The 27,377-nt window shown below is 39.3% G+C and overlaps 1 protein-coding gene across 1 annotated transcript; it reads right to left on the bottom strand.

Annotated features, from left to right (window-relative positions):
* Positions 1 to 5,514: 5,514 nt before the first annotated feature.
* LOC140241438 (uncharacterized) lies at positions 5,515 to 25,589 on the bottom strand. The gene is made up of 5 exons (XM_072321167.1): positions 24,752 to 25,589; positions 23,697 to 23,739; positions 21,397 to 21,502; positions 7,376 to 7,379; positions 5,515 to 7,091 (listed from the first exon to the last, which is right to left on the bottom strand). The coding sequence occupies exons 1-5, from the start codon at positions 25,587 to 25,589 to the stop codon at positions 6,217 to 6,219; spliced, it is 1,866 nt and encodes a 621-aa protein (XP_072177268.1). The 3' UTR covers positions 5,515 to 6,216.
* Positions 25,590 to 27,377: the final 1,788 nt, after the last annotated feature.

Genomic DNA, 27,377 nt, shown 5'->3' on the forward strand with positions numbered 1-27,377 from the left:
GTACGTTTTTGTCTTGTTTTATTTTGTTTTTGTTTTTGTTTTTTGTTTGCTTGTCAGCCAATTTGGGGAGAAAAGTGGCAGCAAAAAAATAAATAAATAAATAAAAAATTTGGAGGACCTTTGTTTTTTTGCTTGTCATGAGCCATCTTTATTGGGTCAACCATCCCTCTTAGCAAAAAACAAACAAACAAACAATCAAGCAAACAAATAACAAAAAAAAAAAAAACTAGATCCGCCCCTGACCTGCTGCGAAGAATATGATTTATTTTCGTTTTGTTCATTTCGAAAAAGGTTCGATGACATCATCACCTCTTCTAAGCGGCAAATGTGATTTTGACCTATATCATTATTTCATGGAAACACTGTGAAACTTTAAAACAGACTATTGAATTTTTGTCAACAAATATCTAATACATGTAATTATACATTTGTATAGGTACGTGTGAACACAGCATTGCTCATTAAAAAGAAAAAAATCTACTCAGTACTTAATATTGCCCGATAGGAGAGTATGAATAGCGCCACCTACGCTGCATATCGTAGAGTCAATATCAGAGACCGAGGCAACAGGTGGACGTTATGTCTTGTATGGGAGTTTTTCTTCATTATATTGACCTGTATCAACTTATCAAGTTATTGTCCATTCTGTGTTCGGTTTTGTTCAGTTCGACGTTGTTTCAGGTTTATCATGGGTTTATGCAATTCGGCCTACTGTACTCGGGTGTCTTCGTTGGCATATACCCATACTTAAGAACCATGATATCTATGCTGTTTACTGTATATTGTCAGTATAGACAGTCATTATCTCCAAGCTTGTCCAATTTTGTTCGCTGACGTGTTGATGATTCTTGCAATTTATGTCGAATTATGATTTTCAGAGGCCAACTCTTTATATCAAATGTAGAGTCGTACATCTGAATATTACACCTAGTCGTTTTGCAGTGGAAGTATTTTCACGTGTATAGGCCCTACATTATGATAATAATGATGATGATAATGATAATGATGGTGATAATAATAAATAAATAAATAAATAAATAATAGTAATAACTATTATTATCATTATTATTATTATTATCATCATCATCATCATCATCATCATCATCATCATCATTACTACAAACTACTACTACTACTACTACTACTACTACTACTACTATAAAAGTTATTATTAGTAGTAGTATTTGCTCCTGCGTTTTATTACCTTGATATACAATATTTCCATCACTTTCATAACGCTTGTCAATGAAGTTGATACAAATATTGCCTGTTTTGGAATCTATGGTTACAGATATCATCTGTTTGTGGAGTCAACCTTCACAGGGACAGGTGTCTGTCGTAATGCTACCATCAATCATCCTACTTCCCTCTCAATTGTGTAAGTGGAGAAGGGAGCAGTTATAAAACAAAGCAAGTGAGCCCGCGTTCTGTCAGTTTTGAAAGCAAGTTTAAAGCTGCATGTCAGAGGCATATTCATGCTTGATAAAGGGGCTGAACGTAAGTCAAGGTCAGTAAAATATCACTTTTAGAGGTCCATTCACAGGTAGATTTCCAAATAAATGTCCTGACTCTGCAATATAGGCAAGGACATGTGCGAGTATGTGGATGTGTTTGGGGGTGTGGGTGGGTGGGTGTGTGTTTATTTGTGCTGTATAGATAGATAAAGAAATAGAGAAATAGATAGATATGAATGCAGTCAAATCTATCCCATGAATTTAAAAAGAAAGTAAAGAAAAAAAAGACCTTGATCCAGTCTGTCCCCTGACTCATTAAATAAACATTATAGTCGTTGAGTTTAGATATTATAGTGTACAACTTTCCTGTGGGCACATGCATCCTATAAAAGATTAAGTTTGTTTGCTTGTTTTTTTTTTCTACTCACTGATGTTTGGTGTATTCAGATTTCCCGAACGAATAGAACGATGATTATCGTTAAACTGCACTTTAAAAAGGATATGATGACGACAGTAATAAGCATATTGTAATGGTGATGATATTATTGATAAAATGATCATGATCATGATGTATACAATGTTGATTTTCTTGATGCTAATGATGAGACAATATAAGGATGTTTATCCTATACCGCTCACTCGGTATGGCTAGGGCATAATATCTCGTAGATCGGCACATATTGGTTAAGTGCAACTTCAAGGCAGATTCAGGTAAATTTTGTCAGTCACAGGCATACATACAATCTCAGATAAAGGACAGAATAACAGGAACACACTTTGTCTGTTGACATTTCGATTTTATCGTTGACAAGTTCGACATTTTATGATGTTACTGACACTATATTGAAGACTTTTTTTGACCTGTTCCAATCGAAAGTTTATCTTGCAATTTTATTTCATTACTCAAATTCGCCGACAGGACGAAATGCTGAAGCTAATTTTCGCCAGTACTATGTATTTAGGTTAATACGAGGAAAGGGAGTGATTGGGCATACTAATGGTATATACATGATCTCTATTTTCATGTATTATCTATCAACAGTATGACACCAAAATCATCCCGTTACACGTTGATTCTACAGAACAATAATGAAGACTTCAAACTTTGATAGTTCGTGTATGTCTTTAACACATCTCATTACCAAGAGCCATCATCTTCTATTTGGTAAGATTTGTGGGCAGCGTTTAAACAAACTAAGTTTTAGAAACTAGCAGTTGATATACAACGCATACAAATTAAAAACATACCAGTCCATCAGCTGTCCATAGAAACAGGACGCATCGATCGTCTTGCAATCTACTAACGCCGACTCTTACTGTGTGGAATGCCACCTGCGACAAATGAATGGATGCTCAGGTGACAAGAGATTATCATTACGAGGTTGTGGTCTAAGGACTTGAAAGCAAGATCAAAGGGATCGTTATAGCAGGGCTCGACACTAACAGTGGCCCGGTGGCCCGGGGCCACCAAAAATGAAAGTCGGGCCACCAAATTTAAAAAAGGGCAAATTTGGTGGCCCGCCTCGGACCACCAAAATTTTTTGAAAAGTATGTCAATAAATTCGTAACTTTTTGCGCCGGAAATTAGCAGTTAAATTTGTTTAAAGGATGGATGAAAAGGACTGAATGAGTGCCCGAGAGTGAGTGTTGCAAGTTTGTTGAAGTTTATTTATGAGTAGATATGTCCAACTTCTAATTCTTACTATCATAAAACTTAAACATTTGACTCATTAAAAAAAAAAAGGACTTTTAATGTTTTTTATTGTTTTTGTTCGGGACACCAAATTTTTCTCTCGGGCCACCAAAAATTTGACATTTAGGATCTTGGTGGCCCCATCGGGCCACCAAACAAAAAAGTTAGTGTCGAGCCATGGTTATAGTTTTGGTTGAGATCGGAGATTCAGATTTTTACTTTTTGCGAGATGAATTGAAACCACTTTAACATGACATATTAAAGAGGTAATAAACAACGTACTCTATAAGGACGAATTCAACATTATTTGATGAAATTCGATTTTGAAATGGCTGAGATATCCTAAAATAAAATAAAACATAGTGGTCCTAATAGACAACTTGTTTACGGATATCTAAGCGATTTCAAAACTGATTTTCATCAATCAAATAAACGTAAATTTCTCTTAGAATTGTATGCTCCTTCATGGCTGATAAAAGGTTTCTCATTATCTCAAGTTAACACCTGAATCCCTCATCTCAACCAAAACTATACCTCCCCTTTAAGGGATTGTGGTAACTTTGCATTTTGGTATCAGGATAATGTAATAGGTGTCAACTTTATATCAAACTCATAGCTTGTTAAGCAGAAGGAAGATTGACGTTTGCTATGAACGTCCTTGGATAATGTTCCTGAATTCATCGTAGTCTTCGACACGGCTGTCACATATCTATATAAGTGATCCCAAACGAACTTCTTTCTCTTCATCCTCAGCACGATGTTCTCGAAAATTTGCTTATTGCGTCTTACATCATTGCTAATTCACACAACATTTTTCCATGCATCACAAGTCTGGTTTCCAGACCCTTAGCTAACTGAAGTCCCTTCCACAAATTGCACCCAAAGGCAAAATTTCTCAACCTGCCATTTCCTTCGTCATTAGAGGGCGTTAATATTCTAGAGAGCGTTTTAATACAGTAGTACAAGCAAATGGTCTGGAAGCCAGAGTAATCAATACATCACGAACTACTGCAAGTGGACTTCACGTGTTAAGAAAGTAAAGAGTCTGAAATCAGTTACACACAAGAAGAGTGAGAGTGCCCAAAACCAATATCACACGATTATAGTTATCTCCCCAAATTATTACTTGGAACAAGAGAATCACTCTCTGTTGAGAAAAAAAAAAAGAGAAATTTTCACAGCGCAGTTGATAAGATTACAGGAAAGTACTTGATACATTAACATACACGGCAGATTTCCTTGTACAGTGATGATAATTAAAACGTTAAAAATGACTGTATTTGAACAGAAAAAGGTGGTTAATTTAGATAATCACACTGATTTCAAGAGGGTGGTTTCCCTCTTTGTAAACCTTAAAGGAACCACCAATATAGTTTTAAAAATCAGCAAAATGTATGGTAGACATGCAATTACAGTGAGTGTCGATTCTTTCGTCAACATGATATTATGGCTACGTCATAGAAACAGTCCAAAGAAGGTCACACTGCTTACGTCTACTTTTCAAAAGTCAATTCAAGCCATTGTTGCTGCGAGAAATTCGAAAAGTAAGTAGAAAGAAGGGAACGTGACATCATAAATATTCACCTAGACTGAGTTGAAACAAGACGATCCACAAAGCGGCTTATGGGGGAAGTTGAAACTTACACGGCAGTTTTCACCTTGCACTTGTACTTAATAGGCCAAAAGTTTAATTCTTATCAGATTATGATACAACGCTCTTATCAATATTGCAGCTCGCCCAATGAATTACAAAACATGGCTTTGCTTTTGAAACATTACTCACGCATTGTTGTTCAGAATTTTCTATTGACAAAGAAATGTAACTATCACACTAAATGCATTTCAAACATTAAGCACTGGTTGCGTAGAAAGGTCAGTTAAACATCGTGAACAAAATCAATCATTAGTTTACGTAAATAATAATTCAATAAAGGCAAAGTGATAAACTTCGCTTCTTTGATTGTGCCTGTGTGCACTTCATTATCCAGTCGCCCGTGCGAATTTAAATAAGCCCCGAACAAAGTCTCTGGAAATTTCAGAATTTGGTTGGTAAATGGTTAACAACCTTTCTTTTTTTTTTCAAGCCACTTAATCCTTTTTTCCATGCCAGAAACTATCACACACTTTTATACACTTTTGTGAAAGTTTTTTTTTTCTAAACATTATTCTGTTCACCTGTGTAAGAGTTATTATTACGCCGCTTTACTTTTCCAGTGATTATGATGTGCACAGCGGGGTATTTTAAGAATACTTCAAGAATTTACTTGTAGTATGTTGGCTTATTTGTATTCCACTCCATAATTTTCTACCGTTAGTTTTCGCCCCCCCCCCCCCAGCGCAAATTAAACCAATGACGCATGTGACGCATGTGATTATGACAAATACTCATTGCTTCACATGGTTGCATCGCGTTGCGTTTACAGAGGGGCATCTATATACATTGTCGATAAATTACAGCAGAACCCAGAAGCAATCATATTTAATAATAAATTTGTTCACTTTGGTTCAATGTTCGATGCACCTAAATTTAACCCGTTGGCGTGCTAGATTATGAAATCCCAATATACTTTTGACAAAGCTTACTAGGCTCTCGTAGACAGTTACGGGTTTAGTATACATAGCAACAATGGCTTTGGTTAACAAACTACAGTTAAGATTATGCTTTTATTAATCATTGTCGATAACAGATATGTAGTCGTCGATAGTTGCACGATTCCATTTAAACATGCTAAAGACTCATAACATACTTTGATCATACTTTGATGAAAGAGACGCTGCCCAGACATTGGTTTTGTATATATTAAACTCATTATGCACAATATCACTGATTTATCTATAACTTACATTGAAATGCATAGCTATTGATAGCGGAAGTTAAAAATCACTACAATCAGCAATCATGGTGAAGCTGCAAAGGTTTGTGCATTGCCAAATTTAAAGAGTAAAACATGAAATAATCACTTCATAACAAGGTTCTTCTAATGGATGAAAAAGGAACATCAAAGAAAGCAAGAAGCTTTGGTGTTAAGATAATTACTGTGCGTTTCAGATGCCATCTCCTTTGCGGGATTAGCTAATCTCTGGCAAAAATCGATCGATTCTCGACGTGTTCTCGTCCGTCGGCCGCTCTAATCCAGCGAGCCAGTTTTTGATCCGCGATTTCGTCGACATCGGCGCCTTTTGGTATTCGGGAACGTTCTCGTCATAGCTGTCCTCATCATCGCTATCGTCTCCCTCATCTTTCTCTTCTTCACCCTCCTCTTCCTCCTCTTTTTCTCCTTCTTTCCCTGTATTGTCTTCGCCAGCTTCATTTTCTCCGGCAACTTCGTTATTGTTTCTTTCGCTTGTATCTTCTTGCTTGGCGTCTTTAATCTCATTGTTAGTGTGAGGCGATATATCATTACTCATCGTTTCTTCCTCGGTGTCTGGGTGACCGACTGCCTGGCATTCCAACTCGAATTTCTCGCTCAGATTCTGCATCTCCTCCGCCAGTTCCTTCGCCTCGTCGATGTCGTACAAATTGTTTCCCAGTCGTCGGCTGGGGTCGTCGCTGGACGCCTCGTCGGCCTTCAGTCGCTCGCTGCCGCTGCTGTAGCCGCTCGTGTAGCTGTCACGAATGGTTTCGTGGCAGTCGATCAGACCGACGTCGCGAGTCGGCGAGTTCACTGGCGGCGGACTGCAGTCGACATGACCGTTCCTATCCCCCCAGCCCGTCCCGTTGGCGGTTGATGGCGGATGTTGGTGAGGCAACTGTTGATAGTGATGAGGGTGGTGGTTCACGAGCTGGTTCGGCTGCTGCTGCTGTTGCTTGCGTAGTGGATAGTGACCACGCGTGTGCGCGTTCCGGTCGTCATGGATCACGTGTTCCGCGGTTTCCACGTAGCCGACATGGCCAGCGTTGAGCCAAATGCCGTCTTCGTCGCTGCTCGTTGATCTCCGATTTTCTGGAATGAAAATACATGAAAGAAAAATGCATATCATGAAAGAGTCTTAGTATACTGGTTCTGTATTGATGTTAAAGATAAGTCTTAAGCATACCTTCAAACAGGGTTGGTTTCGACAATCGGAAAGCTTGCCAAAAACTTACCCGACATAACAACAAATTCACATCCTTCATTCATTAAAATTGCTCAGTTCCTCTGAGGGTACAGGATTACTATAATAATGATATATAATGATATGATGGTCTGGCCTCATTTGCCGAAGGTAGCTTCTTCAGCGCCACTACGGCTCTGCAAGGGGACCGGATTTAAACAATGAACGATACAACAAAATAGTTGCAGTTATCGTAATCAAAATAGTGGTCATAGAAGTAGTAGTGTGATGGTAATAAAAGTAGCACTATACCTAGCAGTCGTAGTAGTGGTGTGTCGTAGCTCAATGGGCTTATTGTATGTCAGGTTGCTGCGGTATAGGCCTACATGTACTACGCAACAGGTGTAGTTGTAGTAGCTGAAAATATAAATGATCAAGTTGATATTTGAGGCAGTTGTATCATAGAGAAAGATGTAGCAAAAGTAATGACAGTAACAATAGTAGTGTAACAGAAAGATAAATAAAGATGAAAATGATATGAATCTCTCGAGTGACTCACGTCATATACATCCTACTCTATTGTATAGCCACATCCTTTCAAAGGAGTGTCGTTTCTTTTTGCCATATTCGTTTCATTTATATAGATCGGTGTGACTACATTTCCCTCGACACCTGTCAGTGTTAGCATGAATGGTATCTCCGACGATCTTACAAGTGTATTTCTCTGAATTTTACCTATGACCTACTGCAAACAGACAATCCTTTATGTGTGTGTGTGTGTGTGTGTGTGTGTGTGTGTGTGTGTGTGTGTGTGTGTGTGTGTGTGTGTGTGTGTGTGTGTGCTGATAATCATTGTAACACGATGCAAACAGTGATTTAAGAGAAGTTTGTGTACATCAAACAAGTCATTCTGTGCATTTTGATATGTCGGATGGCGTCGAGCATTCGGCTCATTTTTACAGCGTGTTTGCTTACAAATGCACACTGCACAGCATACAGACTGTATGTAAAAACCCTGGAAAATTCTAGAAGTCAAACTTCCGTTATTTTTTTTTTCTATATCAACTAAATACTTGTTATATACTTAACGAGAAGACATAAAAGGGCAAGTTTGACAAAGGCTGTTGTTTTGAATCTACTTGACAACTTGACAGCGACAACGTGACAAACAGACTTTCCACGTGCGAGATAGAGTATTAAAGAGATCATAAATCCGCAAAGAAATGAGGGGAAAGCACGTAGGTACCTGAACACCGCAACACGACATGGCCTACCAAGATATTATGTACTCACACCGTATGCTATCTTTGAATTTTTCATGAATAAGTAGTAGGCCTAGGGGCAATAGTATATCGATTTTTGGGCCTCGATCAAATTTCGTCCTTGCATCAAACGATTCCGGTGGCTGGGCAAGAGAAGTTGAATTATCTTCTCGGACTATCAAGCAGTGGTTGAGGGAATTTCGAAAGGCAAAGCTAATCAAAAGAAAATGCAATGTTTTTGCAGCTGTAGGCTACTTGAGAATGATGTTTTGAATATCTAGTTATAACTGTACAACATTCGATCATTTACTATTCTTACCCGTACACACGCATTTTACCTTATATGATGTGAAGAATATAGTACTAAAATTTGTGTACTCAACAACTTCCTTGCCAAAGAAATGGTGTACACACATCTGCAAATCCATGAATAATTAATGAATGTGTTTATAATAGTATTTTTGAAAAATTAGAAGGAAGGACATTATTTATATCGTACTAAAGATTTACATTGTATATGAAAACTTGATTTAGTGTGACTGGTATCTGAAACTGACGAAACACCTTCACAGCTTCTTACCGTACATGTGAATTCTACGCCATTGCTCGACCACATACTTATATAGCGCTATTAACAACCAGGTGCATCTGTTGATGTTACTTGAGTTAAAAATCGATAAATGTGTATCCAGGTATTTCTTTCTCCTCGCAACAAAGGAGGGCCCAGGAAAGGGGAGAAGGGGCCAATGCTAGCTTTAACCTTGCTCTTTTGTTCCCAATATCGACCTTTGTAATTTTCACAACAAACGCATTCTGATGCATGGAGTCAATAGTTTGTCTGACACATCGCAATGTTCGTCCTGTCTGTCACCTCAGGTTACATAAATACTTTGTTTAGAATACATTTTGTTTGTTTCTTTGTGTGTTTTATGTTTTTAGAGATATCAACCTGGAAAGCTCGTCGGGCTTATGGCACTCTCGCACGCGCTCGACATATTAGCAAGCCTTATATCTGCGACGCAAACGCTAAGACGACATTAATTAGGCAAAAATAAACAGCAAAACAAAACAAAAATGGTGTTCTGCACATGCGCGAGACAGCTGTTTTCTTTGTTCAACCCGAGAGGCTGCGTCGTCTGAGCAAAGCTCGCTATTCACCTCTCAGTCGGCGTTGTAAAAGAGTAAATTTCGACCTAGTTTACAAAACCAGTCAAAGCTATCGACTGAACAGTCAGTGTTGCTGTAGATAATTCAATTCATTAAATCCATGTAGGTAAATATCCACTTGAGAATAAGGGAAACAAAGATGGCAAAAAATTTTGAGTAAACCGTCAACCATGGCACTGACAATGGTATGCACTGACACACACATTAATACACACACATTAACACACACACACACACACACACACACACACACAGCGTTTCTAGCATTTATGTAGGAATATGTACATGGACGTAAAGTGACAGCATGGAGCTAATAAACATGTTTAGTAGCTTCATGGTGACACACAGGCGAGGAAAAAGGGTACGTGATGTGTTAATGACACATTTCGATCAAATTTGTCAGCAAATCTGGGTATAATAGAGTAGACCTTCGGATATTTGCTTTCGGGTCGACGCTGGGGGTTTTCTGACCAAGATATGTATTTATTAAACATTGTACCAGATAGCGGCGCCACCATGTTTAGCGCCATTTCATGACAGCTCCTTCCGTAACAACACGGTTAAGTGAATATACAACAGGAGAAGCAAAATACACCGTGTAGCAGGGCGCGCCCTGTCAATTAGCTAGGGTGGTGGCAGTGAAGGCAGAAACGATAATGCTGAACGTACTGTACAGCAAGGATAAACGTGATGACTGTTATAATGATATTAACACCGTTAAATATGACACGAATTTTGAAATGTTATCCGAGTACATGACTTGCATAATATATCTCAATGCATTCTACCACAAAAAAACTGAAAAATGAATTAGACATTACGTTGCGAACACCAAATAAACTAACTGGATGCTTTTCTTTTTCTTTTCTTTTTTCGAGAGAGAAAAATACTCTTAGCAAGTGCCACACACTCATCAAGCGACAAAGCGACACACAGGTACACACACACACACACACACACACACACACACACACACACACACACACAAACACAATAACATACACCCCTAAGATGGCGTATTATGGAGGAAGAGGCGTTCGAGGATCTCTTTCTGTCATGGTCTAATTGTCGTGGTTATGGCCGGAGCCCTTGTTGCACTGGGGCGATTAGGACCCACGGAAAGAACCGCGACAAAGGGAGCGATTCGGTATTAAAAAGATACTAACACTTCATAGACTGTAACTTTCCATGCACTTCTACAAACGCGAGACTGCTTTGGCTTCTGTTTTGTCCATGCCAATAAAACAGGAAATTTAACAAAAAATTTAGACGAGCAGCCAAGTGAGTGTAAATAAGTCAAAAAAGAGTTTGGGCTTTAGCGCCAAGAATATATTTAACAGGCTTAACAGGCATAAGGTATACAAAAACTCAACTCACATTTTATTGAAGTTTTGTTAAAGAGTCGTTTCAAAGATGAACAGTAGCATTTTTTTTTCTTTTGCCAAAAGGATCGAAAATAAAAAAAACACACACACACACAAACACACACACATAAATGAGGCATGTGACTACCTACCGTGTATCAGACCAAGGTGTGGTATCTTCTTGATCATACCTTTTTTTTCTTTCAAATGTGAAACGTGCCCTCCATATAACCCAAAGAGAAACCTTACAAATGACTTTGGGGCATTTGCGTCAAACAGATTTAATGGTGTCTCCTTTATTGGCCAACTGACTTAATGGTGTCGCATTTGCCGAAAGTCCCTGTAGTGTGACATTTTAATTCTGTTCCCTGGATTTTCATCAGCAAATACTTGGAAAATCTGAAGCGATTTTTTTTCCCCAAAACATGATTGACGTGTCTTTCTTAAAATACTGTATTGTTTTCGTGTCCAGTCGTCTTCTCTCTATATATCCCTATAAACATGGCGAATCTCGATAACTTTATAACCTGTATTTTTTTCTTTACTTCCTTAGCGGAATATTCGCTTTATGGTTATGTGCTACTTCATGCAGATACATTCAACAGTTTCAAGAGGCTCCTTGAAAATCATGGTTTAGCATAGCAGATAACGTCTCGTCTGTTTGCTTTTCCACTCGCGTTAACTCTACATGGACTTCAATTTCTCATTGATGTTATATATTTGCTATGTTTGTAAAATTTTGAGTGCTGTGGTAGAGCGCTTTTTATCTGGTGATAAAATGCACTTTGTAAATGATAGTCATGGAAAATACATACGTTTATGTTGGCATGTATATATCCAGGATAGGATATAGGAGATATTTGTGATTGATTGTAAAGTTGATATCGGGCATTATACCTCTCTGGACAGTGCAGCCTTTCATCGTATCACAAGGTCCGACAAGGCCCGGCTCATGAATGACACAACAGAGTAGTCTCATCTTCTGCTGATGCGAACGTGTAAAACCAGAGGCAATCGTCTACAAGGTGACACACTGTAACCTTGGGATCAACATTACCCCCTTACTCATGGTTCCATTAGGAAAACGGGAAACCATTTTCAAGCCGCCGATCAGATAATACCATTTAATTGAACAGTGACGACAGATTTCTTCAACGACTGAACTTTGCTTTCAGCCAAAACATGGAGGTGTCACCTCCCTGGCCAAAACAACCCAAACCTGTCGACGGTGTCATGTGGGGGACTTTAGCAGTTGAAGTAGAAATTCGCTCATCCATGAAGCTGTTAAGTACTTTGTGACTAGAACATTTTGAACAAGTTACCAAGGGGAAAGACGTTTTACTGAAAGTTTCATTCTGCTTGCTGTGAAATGTGACAGGAATAGTATTATTGTTGTGTTTACGTGGTCCTATACGTCTCCTCAAAAATATCATGTTCAAATATCCTGCTGATTCGCTGCCATAATCTCATAACAATGCCATTCAATCAAAACCAGTTACCTCTACCTTCAAAACCAATCTACGAAGGACACATGTGACCTCCAGCAAACAGTGAGGGAGACTCTTGTTAAAATCAGGAAAGAGTAAACAAACATACAGAAATCAATCGAGAGAATAAAAGAACCATTCATTTCCCGCTATGACGCGTTGGCCCAACACTTAACAATATGACCATCGAGCTGTGTCTAGCTATTTGGCAGTCACGTTCATCATAATACAGACCCTATACCAAATAAGTTGAATTCATGAACGATAAGTTACTTACAGTAGTTCACTCCGTTCGTTCGTTAACCAAGAACTGATATGAGACCTGACCAGTAGTCGTACTTGACCCAGATCCTCAAGACTAGTCTAAACCTTATCCGTAAAGCGTCCAAACTACCCACTTTCAAAGAAAACTGAATGCCCAAAACCTGTTAAGTCAGGTGGGACCGTTTGGTGTTGTGGATAGTTTCTCAATCGCGGGTAAGTCAAGCGTTTTGGTCAGCAGGGGAAACAGCTTTTCTACTAATTTTGTTAAGCCTTTTTCGAGTGCAGCCATCGTAGCTAATGTACAATGGTGCTGTCAAATAGAAGATCGTGAATTTGTAAACATATTATGAACAAACCTGTTTACTTTGAATATTATGATTACACGCATCAAAGCTAAACATCTTGGGGCTGGGGCATGTGATCATCACAAGTTCTTGTTCAATCGTAATTGTAACTCGAAATCCACTGGAGTGTTTATTAAAAAAAAAAATATACATAAGATATGTATGATGGATAACCAAAAAAAAAAAAAAAAAAAAGGGGGGGGGGGTAATCAAAGTCTCGTGCATTGCAATGTTAAGATTCGACGTTATGTTGTCATGGTAGGTTTTCATATTTTCATGTGTAAAGAATTATTTCGGGGGGGGGGGTACTTGAACAGGTACAGTATCTCTTGACGAAAAGAACTTTCAGAACTTTGGTTTAACTAAATAGAGTGCTTTCCTCCGCACAGAGGTAGGGAAACACTCTCGAACGAAGGAAGGGTGGGGTTCTACGCGATTTAAATCCGATGGTGAATTAATACGAAATTACTTTATTATTCAAGGTAGATCTCCCTCACAAAAATCAATGACACCATTTCATTCGTGTTTGTATGAATCAAAGAATTCATTATCACAAAATGTCTCAGTTGTCCTTATAGAAATACCATCACGACGAGAAATTAAAATAACACTATATTTCTGTCATTCAAATCAGCCAAAAACGCAAAAACAATAAACTCATCAGGTAAACAGAAAATCGAGACAGAATACGAAAGGGAAAATCATGGAAAGAAAGAAAGCTACAATGTATAGCAAATAGGCTAGTTCACACCTTTCGTTCACTAAGGAGTGATAATTAAGGAGTGATTTGAAACCAGAGACTAGTATTCGTACTTGAGCCAGTTCTTCAGGATAAGTCTAATCCTTGAAGAGTCCAAACTAGTCTACCCACTCCAAAGAAACCTGAATGCCCAAAACTTGCTAGTGGGACAATTAGGGATTGTATAGTTTCTCAATTGCGGGGTAAGTCAAGCGTTCTGGTCAACACGGGGAACAGCTTTCCCGCTAATTTTGCTAAGCCTTGTTCGATTGCAGCCATCGATGCATGCTATAATGTACAACGGTGCTCTCAAATACGAGATCGTGAATAATGCTTGGGTAATTTCTAGAGAAAAACAAACTCATCTGTTTTCCGTAATCTAAACATTTAAACAAACCTGTTTACCTTAATACACACGTCGGAGTTAAACATCTTGGATCATTATTGTGACAACCATATATCATATTCTTGTTCAATTATTTACAAAAAAAAAATCTACAAATTTACAATGAATGCAGAAGGGTAATCAACGCCTTGGTGCACTGCAATATTAAGATTCGACGTTACGTTGTCATTATAAGTTCTATATTTTCATCATGTGAAAAGAGGGAGACTGAACATAAAACGGTAATAGGTAAGCTAGGTACAATATTCTCTTTTCGAAAAAGGACTTTCGGAGCTTTGGATTAACCAGAGAAGAAGCGTTCCTCCGCATGAAGGCATGTAGGAAGACGCTCTCGAACGAACAAAGAGAAGGCGGGGTTCCTGCTCGATTTAAATCTGGCGATGGATTAAGACGAAACTACGTTATCATTTAAAGTAGATCTTAATCACAGAAATCACAACATTTCATTCACCATCTGCATTACGTGTTTGTATGAATCAAAGGATTCGTTATCACTACAACATGCCTTTACTCGTCGTCCTTGCAGAAGTACCATCACGACGAGAAGTTTTTTTTTTTTTTTTGAGGCACTATATACAAGTTTGTATGTATATCTCTATTATCAAAATCAGTATAAAAACAACAACAAAACAACAAACTTATGCGGCAAACAAAAATCCAGACAGAACTTGACAGGGAAAATTATGGAAACAAATCACAGTAAGCTATTGCTATGATGAATGCATATATATACATTAATTTGTTGTTATGAAGAAATGGGAAAAAAAGAAACAAAAGAATAACAGCATGTTTTTAGAGCATCTAAGGTTATCAGACATGGCGTATAATCTATACAAATATTCCACTTGATTCTTCCAAGAATATGGATTCCAAACTCCTCAAAGGTGAATCTCCTGAAGATGTATCTCATACATATATGATAATATAGCTTTCTTCTTGACTGAGGAGAAGTTCTGGCAAGGCGATCATACAGGGCACAGCAGGTATATATTGAAGAAGTTTCGTCTACAAATCGCTACCCGTCAATGACAGACGTTTAGCTTTCTGGTAGTTTCACTCAGAAGTGAAATCGTAGAAAATCTTTTCAAATGCTTTGACCACAACATTAATCGTAATCCTTAATTGGATCACACCCCAAACAGATGTCATGCGTGTATTCCTGAGAGGTTTTTAAGACAATCTTGTTTTCCAGGAAAAACAACAACAAAACATTACATGCATCACGGTCCCCAGGCTGGGTATCGACAGTTCTTGTTACTCCCGTTCACAATGCCATATGGTTGTTACGGTTGTGTCATTGTCATTGACCCGGCACTTGTTTAGCTGCTGGCAAATTAGTCCTACGTTCATAACATCAGATACGTGATATGAAACACATTACACAATACATTGCATAACTATATGTGTCAGATTATTATAACTTTTCAAGGAAAATCATAGCATGATCGATCATTTTGTTGTATCTTATAAATAGTGCCTTTTTTGGGTGGGGGGGGGGGGTTCGCATTATAATCGCGACTATATATACACGGATCAAAGCACTTGCTTTATGATAATTATACTGCGGATAAGAAACATTTATTCAACACCGTCAAGACCTGATACTAGTAGATAGACAGATACAGCGGAAAGAGACAGTTGTTTTCAAGATGTCTGTAACCATTTCTTATTTGGTTAATAATTTGATATGTCAAAGTGGAACATTTTTGAGAGCTGTATATCTCATCTCGCAAACGTCTAGACAAAATGGTTCATTAAAAAGGGACATACTGTGAAAGAAGTCCTACAAATGCTTTATTCATTGTAAGGGAATGAAGAGAGGCTAATGGATATCTACAAAGCCCCATAATTCGTGGAAATGAGTGGTTTGTCACAGATTTCTCAGGCCATTCACTTTGGAAGCTGTTTGTCTGTATCATTGGTTGCTTTCTATTACGAGACATGCAAGGCCAACTCCATCTTGAGGATCGGGTATATTCTCAAAAAGCATTTTCACAATATGCAAGTAGGCAGAAGGTCTTAGTTAAGATAATTGATACAATTTAACGAAAATTTCGAAGTGATTATGGTGGGGTTAAAAGTAACATTGGAGTTGTCTAGTCGAAGGAGAAGAAAAATAATCTGCTTTCCGAAGGGAACAAGGCCGGGGCTTAAAGATTTTTTTTTAGTCCATTTCAATTTTGTAGGTAAACGGCAAGGTAGTACTTTTTTTTCGGAAAGCCTCTCGATAAATTGCAAAATCTAACAAAATTGTATACAATCACCCTGTGCACAGGTAGGCCCTATATATATATATATATATATATATATATATATATATATATATATATATGTTGCTTTACAAAGTAAACGATATAATGATCACGTTTCGCTCACTAATGGGTAACAGGCTCGTTAGATATTGAATCTGATTTAAAAAAAGCTGTAAGATCTAACATAACATTTGATTTTACGAGCAGCTTCTTGGCAGTGCTGGGTGAATTCTTGTAAGAAGTATGATAAATAGATAGCAGTGTCCGAGAGTTTACGTGTATATAGGCCCATATCGGCACAGTCACGACAATCATAATAGGACCTATATGTTCACCAGGTCAAGAAATTATATTTTGCGTCTTGATTACGCGTTGTTCGCTGTCTTTGGTAAATATGAAAACAGGATGTGGTTTTTCATACCAATACTACGATAATTTACAATGGCGCGTATCAAAAAGTATGGCATGGAATAAGCGGGTCGACTCAGACATTGAACCCCAATAAACTACAGCGGCCTCAAAGCATGAAAGCAAGCTCGTGTGAGATTTTGATGACCTCTCTCCTTGCTTTAACCCTTTGACCGCTATCCCAAATCTCAATGCAATTGAACAATGATAGTCTCGAGCTTGGTTGTAATGGGGTTAATTTCAAAAGAACTATAATGACCAGATATGGTAATTAGGCATTCCGGGTTCTCTATTTCCAAAGATGAAAGAATGCATGCATGCCAGACGAAAGGGGGAATACAGGAATGCGGAGTACTTTGTGCTTTTACGCCCCCCCCCCTAAAAAAAAAAAAAAAAAAAAAAAAAAATGGTTGTTAGCCCACGCATCCCCCGTTACTATGTCCTCGGTTTTGGCCGTTAGTTTATGCTGATCCCCATCAAGGCTTTTAACACATACGCGTGTTGTTCTTTTCAGTATCATGTCAATAGTATACAAGATATGCATGTTAGTCTGTTATCATGTTAGTCTGTTATTCACCCCCTCACTTCCCAGCACAATCGCAGAACTCCAAGAAATTCACGAGTTTCGCTGGGTGTGTTATTTCATCAAGTACTCATTCACTTCCTTGCTTCTCTTCTTTTATTCTTCCAAAGTTTTGTTGTTTGTTTGTTTTTTTTGACGGGAGGGTGGCAGCAGCTCCAATTTTTATAGTCACTCTTATTCTTGTACGAAAGACGTTATTCAACACACCAAAGTAGAGCAAAACTAGTACACGTAACGAAATTACACTACCATGGTGAAACACTTTTTTTTTAACGAACACACACACACACACACACACACACGCACACACACACACACACACACACACACACACACGCACGCACACACACACACACACACACACACCACTTATACCAGAAACAAAATGGATACTAAATTTCAAGAGCCGTACTAGTAACTGCACAAAGTGCGTTCTTTCAAAGTTGATGTCAAGAGACAATATGAGTGTTTGTAGACAATTCCAAGTATGCACAGTTAAGAAAAAACAAAAGGGAACGACGTGCGACGGTTGTTACAGTAGTTGATCTCGTCATGTATGGGGTACTTTCAGCTGCAACCTCGCCTTGTAAAGGGGGAATTTCGGGCTTGCGATCCTAACAATTGATCGGACGTCGTATAGATCAATAACTCATTGGTGTTTTCCTGCAGGTACAAGAGTGTCCTGTATGTTAACCACCTCATCAGAAGCTGTAGACCATAGCCGGATACCTTTTATTATGACAGGGACCAAAAGACAGGTATATAGGGGAGGGAAAAACTTATTCGGGACTTCCAAACAACATTCGATGGGCAAAAGCAGGTCGATTAATAATTATAGAAAATGATCGTACTGTAAAAAAAAAATTTCAGACAGTTTGCGCAGCTACGACGTCAGTAATTAAATTCAAAAGAAAAGCAGACAATATAATCCTTTTTCATCAAAACCTAGACGTTATGAGATTAGGTCTGTATCCTTTCAGTTATGACGTAAATCGCCTTGTATATAGCTTACATTTAATGCGACTGTTGGCAGTATCGCGAAGACATTATTATGAGGCTTCAAACCTCTATATCATTGTGTTGGTTTGATTTTACCCTGTCTATGAAAGCCAGCTTGAGCATGGAGTGACGTTTTCCCCCATGTAGATCATACGATTGACACGATTTAAACAACCCCAGCGGCGTTACCTTATTTAAAATTTTCAGTGCTTTATGATGGCTACACAGGAATGAGATTGCCTGTCCCAGGGTTATTTGTTACGACAACGGACCTGCATTATTGAGAGTTGCAGGTGACTGGTAGATTGGCGTCAATCGCAACTGATTATGTCCAACCGTGTAGAGAAGAAAATGTGAAAGCAGCATCGTATACCGTAGCATTAAAAAAAAATGTCGTATAAGTCATCAGATGTTAAATTTCAATATTAGATACTGAAATACAAAAAGTTCACGTATGAAGGAAAATAAGAAAGAACCATTTACGAAAAGAGGAGAAAGATAAACGTTTTAACATTATGTTTATGGCCAGGATTGGATTAATCTTCCTCTTGCGCCAATGTACGCAGACCAATACTGCACTACAACGGAGGAAAAGAAGAAGAAGAAGAAAAAACAAAACAAAACAAAACAAAACAGCGTACTATAGTATTCAGATCGCTCACCAAAGTGGAATAACTCTGTATATACGGAACAACGTCAACAAAACAAGTATAAGATGTTGACTTGTGATATGCATGTGTATTTTGTAAAAACGCGTTAGCAACCACTCTACAATGCCATGTAGGCCTACATAACATAAAGAGAGAAAGAGAGAGAGAATAATATATACGCATATATTTGTCACCAGGAAATGCATTCTGAGAGATCTACAAAACGAACGATAAATGTCATCCGAAACACGGTATACTTGTGATAAAGAAGAAAAAATATCCCAATGTCAAGAGTATTTCTGTATTTTGACAGATACACGACAAGAGATGGTGGGGGATAATACGAGCAAAGCCCGCTCCGGGTTTTTTTTTTTTTTCCCGTCCCCATGGTCCCTGCATCATCACCAATATAGGGCCTACCAAGCCAGTCTCGCCGGCGGGGCAGGTGGCAGGGGAGGTCACCTCTTCCACAATACCCATGGCATGCCATCATCCATGCTGCCGCGAGCACGGATCAATCGTTGCCAAGTCGAAGCCAAACAACAGGTCCGCCAATTCAGGCTGACGTGCACGTAATCCCGCATTAAAGCTACTCTATCACCTGTCGCACAATAGTGCACACGCACCCCGGGGCGCTCGATTATTATCATTATCAAAAATGAAATCTAGTCGTTAATTTAATCACAGCTGGTAGTTTGGACGTGATACCACGTAATGCATAACCATACCTAATACATACTCACGTATACACACACATACATGATACACCCACACACAATGGAACCAGCGAAAATATTTGTGAGTAACTTAATATATAGGCACAACATTATCATCAAACCTTCCAGGTCATGATCACAATGTCAATGGTTGACATTTTCAGTATGTGCACACTAAAACAACTCCCGCGTCGATTACACTAACAATCCACGACTTTGTCCTTTCTATAAGAGGCTAGAAAAAGACATCATACTATCTGTATAAACGACAAGCCCTGATGGGGAAATATTGAAGTATCATTCATTTACTCACTGAAATTTGAATTACAATGTATACACCATCATGATATCTTATCTTGTTCAAAAGCAGAATCTTCAGTTTCTGGGCCCGAAACAATGTTGACCAACACACGAGGGCAAACATACTTTTCTATTGCATCTTCCGAAGATATTGTTCTTCTTTTTGTTTTGTTTTTGTTTTTGTTTTTAACAAGCGGGATTAAAGGTGGGCGTGGTTTCTTTATCAAAATGCAGTGCTTGGTTCAGTAATTTCTATCCCTCCCTCTCTTCGTTTGTATCTATTATCACAATTATGATTATTCGTCGCTCAGAATTCTCGCTCCCTCTTTTATTTTTCTTTATACCTGAAACTGCTGGTGCAGGACCCGAGTATAAGGGCACGTGAAATAAGACTTCCCATCTTTGATTAGATTTTCAATATTAAGCGTCCCTGTTCGCAATTCTGCTGGGCTTTAAAAAAAAAATCTTTGAAGCATCTTATTCATTGCTTTTGCCTTTATTCTTTAATTGCCCGACATTTCGTAGATTTAAACTCGCAAAACTTGAAGATGACCAGTTGGAAACTGCAAACACATAGAAAGAGGTATGTCGGGCAAATCAGCACCAAAAAGGTCATCCTCGTCGCCAGAAATGATATGTCTTACTTGACTTACTTTAACTATATCATCCAAACATACATTCGGAATTACGAGACAAAAGAAACACGTTCGCACAGAATAAGCTATGTTGCCAATCTCGTATAACATCGCAATGCGCATGCGCAGCAGCGATACATCACATCATACTAAAAGCTTATAGTTTCATTAGATCTATTTTCTTCGTTTGATTGTCTGCTTGTAATTTGTTGTTGTTTTTTCTTTCCGTTGGGGGTTGTTTCTTCTCCAAGTAGCATGACTACACTAGCCATTTACCCTTATTATCTGTTGATGGGATTTTTGCTGCTGAGTAGATAGGATGTTTCACGGTCAGTTAACTCCGTAGAATCTTCAGGTACATATGTCATTATGTAGGTTTAGGGTCGTTAAAGGCTCCCCCTTTGTGAAAGAAGTATAGGCAGAGGATTTGACGATTCTCTTCAAAATATTTGTTTCATGGAGTCATTCTTTTAGCCAACCGAGTCATGGGGAAATTTTGCTGCAGAAATTACCATCTCGTCATCAGCAAATTTGCACTTTTTAATTTCACTGCACGCACTGTATCTCGTATCAGAGAACGATCAGATAAGATTGATTAAATTCCTTATAATCTTCACAAAATCAAAAATAGATTTTGCAGAAATTTGTCGATTGGGAGAGGAACCGGAACTTGAATCCCATAATAATATGACGTCGGATTGAGAACCAGATATAAATCTAGCCGTTGAGAGGCTGTTGAAGACCCTGCGACGGAACCGGACATTTTGAAGAACGAATGGCTAAAATGACTTGTAATTTTCGACGCTATATAGCTCATGAAACACTATCTTCGAATTGTAATAACCACAGGAAGCGGATACAGCATCAAACTGCAGAAATATAGTGTCTGGGGCATGAAGGGTTATTAAGCGAATTGGAGAACAATCCTGAGCAATGGCAAGCATGATTTTATAGCAGTGGTTCTCAGTGGTTTGACTCTTTGTGTGCTTTGAATGCCAATTGGCACAGGAAACCCCATAGCTTTGTACACACTGTCCAAAGTCCGTGATACAGAAAGGGTTTAAGTGCGAGAAAATGTCGGCTTATACTCTGTTGACACCAACCAGTTGCAAGTAGCTCTTAGAGATGAGTTTACTCTCATTCAGGAGCGCCTAGCCCCACCCCACCCCAACCCCTCACAAAAAAAAAAAAATGTTCAGGAGTTCTGAATAAGGTGGCGTCAAAAGCTGCACTCGATGGACTCGAGAGTGTACCGAACATGTCACCTGTGTTTGCGAAAATGTTAAAAGGTGGCATTGTGTTTTGGCGGGTTAGCCCCGGGATGTGTGGGTCTTCACATTATGGTGTCCATTCTACGATGAAATAACACTACCACTGATACATAGCGCTTCAATTTTCTTTTCTCCTCTTCAATTCAGTGCTCTTTGACTAAACAGTAATTCACCAGTGATTGAGGTTGTTAGCTTCACTGAATACAGCTATAGAGAAAATAAGACGAGTTTGTCGTACTACTTGGTAATGTGTACCCAAGTACTTTTGTCTGGCACGTCTCAACACCAAAAAAAAAAAAACAAAACAAGCACTTAACATACTCTGGAATGGAAAGCATATTAACAGAAGGAAATACATCTCTGTACACTAAAGAAGCAGATAGACATCGACAAGTAACCTCAGCCATATTGTATACTGCAGGTATGCCTATACATTTTGTACATACGTTCATATACCAGTGAATTGACGCCGAAATCCAAATGCACATTGATTTGTGTTGATTTACAATGTATGATACCCTCAACATCACTTTTGCGGTGAAACGAATATCTAGAAACATTCCATATATTTTTAACGATTTTTTTTCTTCTATTTTTCTTCAGATTACTTGGGAACTCCCACAAAAAATCCTTCCAAACCAATCAATATTAATATTCTTGAGATGACCTCATCTGTCAATCATTGCTAAAGTACTGAAATGTTTAGCAAAAGACATTGGAATGCACCTTCCCCTCGACTCAGCATATAAACTTGCATGTTCCCTCGCCATGTCTTTTGTTAGTCACATAATATGATGTTGAGGGTATCATAAATCAACATAAATCAACATGCATTTGGATTTCAGGGCCCCTTAAGAACATTTATTCATGGAAAAAAACAAAGACGAAAAAATTAGAAGTGTTAACGTGATATGCACTGGCATTAAAGAAGATTGGAAACTCTCTTCATGATCAAGGTGAGTCATCGCAAACTTAGCGTGATTGTAAACATGGTCATCAGAGCGTTGAAGCGCCAGATACATTCTAAACATTTTCAGTTTCCCATCTCTTCTCTTGCACAAATATACTTCATTGAAAATAGACGATATAGAAATATATATAATCCTTTTCCACCGCTTCTTCTCTGATGTGCTGAAAAATATTTTGTTGAAATGACATGAAGAATTGAATACCACAATTCTGAGCAAGGCATGCCGACGGGAAGTAGAATCACTTCATTTTAGATAATAAGGAAACACAGACATGATGACAGGGTCATAATGTTCAGTGATGTAAATTTCTTCTTTTCATTTTTCTGTCATACTTCATTTGTAATAACGTCAGATATTCCGAGCACCAGCGTAAGGAGAAGCAGAACAATATGTGCTGTTGATGGTATATACAATGTATATACATGTATATCAAACAGTGGAAGTAGTGACAACACGTTAAGTTGTAGTGTTTATTTTGTATTTGATGAAACTTATAGAAAAGCAATATGATTAGGTTCAGCATTCCGCGTTATGTTACTCCTGCTGTTGACAGTATACTGTTAGTATCAAACAAATATGATAATAGAGGTTTCGTTAATTTTGGACATAAACAGGAAGGTTAATGAATTTTGAATTTTCTCTTGTTTCCTTAAAACAGCCTTAGTGTAGCTTCTTTGATTGATTTCCTCCAATCACCAATATGAAGAACTGCCGTGGTCAATGGTGGTTGCAGGGTTGTCTAATATCACATGATGCATTGAAGAGTTGACACTTGTCATATGCCTTCAACGATGATTACACAACATATAGTATGTTTGGTATGTATGTAAAGAAGAAAGCTGAGGGGGGGGGGGTAAGGGAGAGAGAATATGAAACAGAGAGAGGTTTCTCCAGTCTGAGAGGGAGATGCAAGAGTAAGAGAAGAATCCAAGTAGAGTGATCCTGGTAAAACATATCAGCTGTTGTCGTTGTGGTTGTGGCAAGACGTTTTTTACATCGTTTCGGCAACTTGGTAAGAAAGTTGTCTTTGAGGGTTTCGTAGATTGAATATTCACCCAACAAGTAGCAACGGGTAGCAGGTAGCAACAGGTAGCAACTATGATTATGCAATTAACTTGAAGACGTACGTAACGTACGTGAATACCACAAGTCTATACTGACCCTTTCACAAGTCTTCATTAAGGGTTTTTTTTTTTTCTGAAAAGAAAAACAGTAGGCTGTATCCATCACATCAAGTCATTTTAGACTGGTAATAAACTTGCAACAAGATCAGATGGAGAAGGATTATATTTGACATATTGTTTTTCCACAAACCATTATCCTTAAATTTATGGCGCTTTTGAAGGGAATGGTTGGAGAGTTGTGAGGTGATTGCATTATCTCCCCTCTATTTGCTTGTGTGGTTGCGACTAACAATATGAAGTGAAAACATGTGGAGGTTTGCATTCAATAACTTTCTTATATACATTTGTCCGATTGTAATAAAACTTTTACAATCTTTATCACTAGGTTTGACTTTATTATCAGGTTCATCATAAAGATGGTATACCATTGTACTTCAAACACATGCAGAAGATAATTCAAGCACCGGTAACCGTATAGTTGTGACACTGATGTAAAAGATCGTCAGTGGTCGTGGTCAGAGCGATGTCGGTAGTTCCAATGAGGGTTTGGTTGTGGTAAGTGCACTGTAAGTGAAGATAGTACAGTCACAGTGTATAACTAGATACAATGACATTAATACAACTTACCATGTGACTGGTGTGGATGTGATACACAGCCATCCACTTGTCCATTTACGGCCGGAAGTGGGTCTATCGAGCTTGGTGTCACCGGGTGCATTCTCAGAGCAACTCCTCTCGCTAATGTGAGGGTGGGGGGCATTCCCACGTCAGGTCTCGAACTCGGGGTCTCGAAGCCAAAGTGTCCGACCGAATGAGACCTGCTTGGCTTCTGGTGTTCGTTAAACTCCGTTGGGTTTGCGGGGGAAGAGGGAGGCGGCGCGGTGATGGACATAGATCGCTTGATGATTCTAGGCGAATTCTCAACAGACCTGGGCGTGAGAGGAGAGTTCGGCACCTGGCTGGCCCCTTGGAAGGACCTCATTCTACGGAGGATCCGAGGCGAGTTGCAGTCCGAGCCGCTCTGAGATCGGGGAGAATCCACCGGCGGAGGACTCGGCGGGATCATCCGCCTAAGACGACCTGGACTTCCTAGTCCCATTGATAGTCCTAGCTCTCTGGCGACGATCATGTCCGGCTCGGACTTTTGTCGCACCAGAATTTTCAGTCGTCGGCGAAGTGATGGACTTGTTTGACGAACCTCGTAGAGGCTGTTTGTCCGTGTGCTCTTCAGTTCATGGTTCGGCATATTTTCCTTTGCTAATAATCCATTAGTGTTTTCGGTCACCGCGTATCGCGACGACACGGCACTTGTCGGGGCACCGACCAGGGGCGGCAGATCGTGCGTGTCGTCATTGGAATGCTGACTTGCCGTCGACGAATCCAATGTATGTCGATTCTGTTCGCTCTCCGATGCATCGCTGCCGCATCGGAATTTACGATATTCTTTCCTCGGCTCCTCCGCCATGATCAGGGGTATGAGACACTGCTTCCAGCACCGGTCAAATCATTTGGGAAGGAACATCTTGAACATCACTGGAAAGATGAATCCACCTGCGTTGCTCACTTACTAGTCAATGCCACAATGGTAACGCATGAATATCGCTGCTTAATCAACACCGGAGTATTCGATCCGCTCCAGACAACAATGACAAAGCGGCGTAAGGAACCCCCTGCGTGCCTTCACCTTTAGAGAAGAGCCCCGTTCACGCTGCTATTATTGTCCATCCCACACAGCTGTAAGCAAAGAAAGCTTCTTTGTAAAAAGGGCGAACTGCGAGAGTAAAGTTCACGATCATGAATCGAGGATACTTAGTCAGGAACAATCAAGTCACGTACTTACTGCAGGACAACTGAGAATTTACGAATGCCGAAATTGATTAGCATAACAAGCATCCGGGCCATTATGAGCCACAGCCGAGTGAAGAAGATGTGAAGCTAGACTCTCGTGGGAGAAGCTATAGGAACCTTGATATGGACGGGTCTTGAAAAGAAAAACCGATATCGATCATGTCCCCGAGCTAACCTCTCGTCAGCTTCCCTTACTGAGAGGACTAGCGTGGAGGTAACCGTATCGAATTATTGCAAGGTCCGCGAAGATCGTCAACTCGCACTGTATGAAAAACTAGCGTAGTATAGCGCTGAACAAAGAAAGGCGTGACGTATACGGCGATCACAGAATTGTATTATTAATAGTCCTGAATATTGCTTCTTCTATTCTTTTGCGTGTGTGTGTGTGTGTGTGGGGGGGGGGGGGTTACTGGCCTAGATACGATATTAAGTTCAAGGTTTTGAAATCCCACAAGCCATGAACTGCTCCAGAAAAAAAAGAAAAAAAAAACTTACAAAAAGAGCTGCTCATCCGTGAAAGCTATTGCAGTGTCCAGTGCTTATCGGGATTATAATAATGCCCTCAGTGGTACTAACAGTGATGCTTGCGCACATCATACAAAGCCACGAAAGTAACTCGAGGCGAGAATTCCTTAGGTCTCTTTGTGATGTCAGTGATCCATACTGTTTTGGTCCTTTATATCCGTACTTGTGTGGAGGCATTCCGTCACTGTTCCCTGAAAGCAAATGACTCGTTCCCTTTTCTTCCGACACCAAACTATACACTTCGCGATCGATAGGCCTGCGGGCGGAAACCGGTAGTAGAAGTGCGCAGGACGCGGCGAGGGGGTGATGGCCCATTTCGCCTCCCTCTCTTTACGTTGCCATGCGCACGACCCACGCTCACGTCCCTGGCCGTTAACCTAGTCTGCTTGTATGACGCTTCAATGTCCTCATGTAGTCACAAGTATGGAGTTGCATAGCAAATCTGAACGGAAATATCTACATCATCAATACTCATGCTTCAAATCGTGACAGCCTGCTTCATTTATGTTTAACACGGTTATCTTTCCACAGAGTTCAAAATAAAAACTACATTCCTAACCGGTGCGTAATTTGGAATTAGGGTCTGAGAAGAGACTACAAGGATCCAAACATGGCAGCCACCGTAACCCCAAGGTTTGGGTCAGATGACGTGATTTTCCGATAGGTCACCTGTCCTTCTTTTCACCCCTTGCTCCCGAAGAACGAGGGGGAATGCGGATTGTGCGGCGTCGACATACGACACCAAATTCTGACGAAAACAGAACGATCCTCTAGCCACAGAATCTATTCGAATATGCCCGATTTATACCCCGTCCAATTCGGTGCTCCTCCCTCAATAAATGCCTCAATGCTTTATTGTTTTATGGGACTTGTTTGATTT

Source organism: Diadema setosum, chromosome 18 (genome assembly GCF_964275005.1).
Source record: "Diadema setosum chromosome 18, eeDiaSeto1, whole genome shotgun sequence".
Taxonomy (NCBI): Eukaryota; Metazoa; Echinodermata; class Echinoidea; order Diadematoida; family Diadematidae; genus Diadema; species Diadema setosum.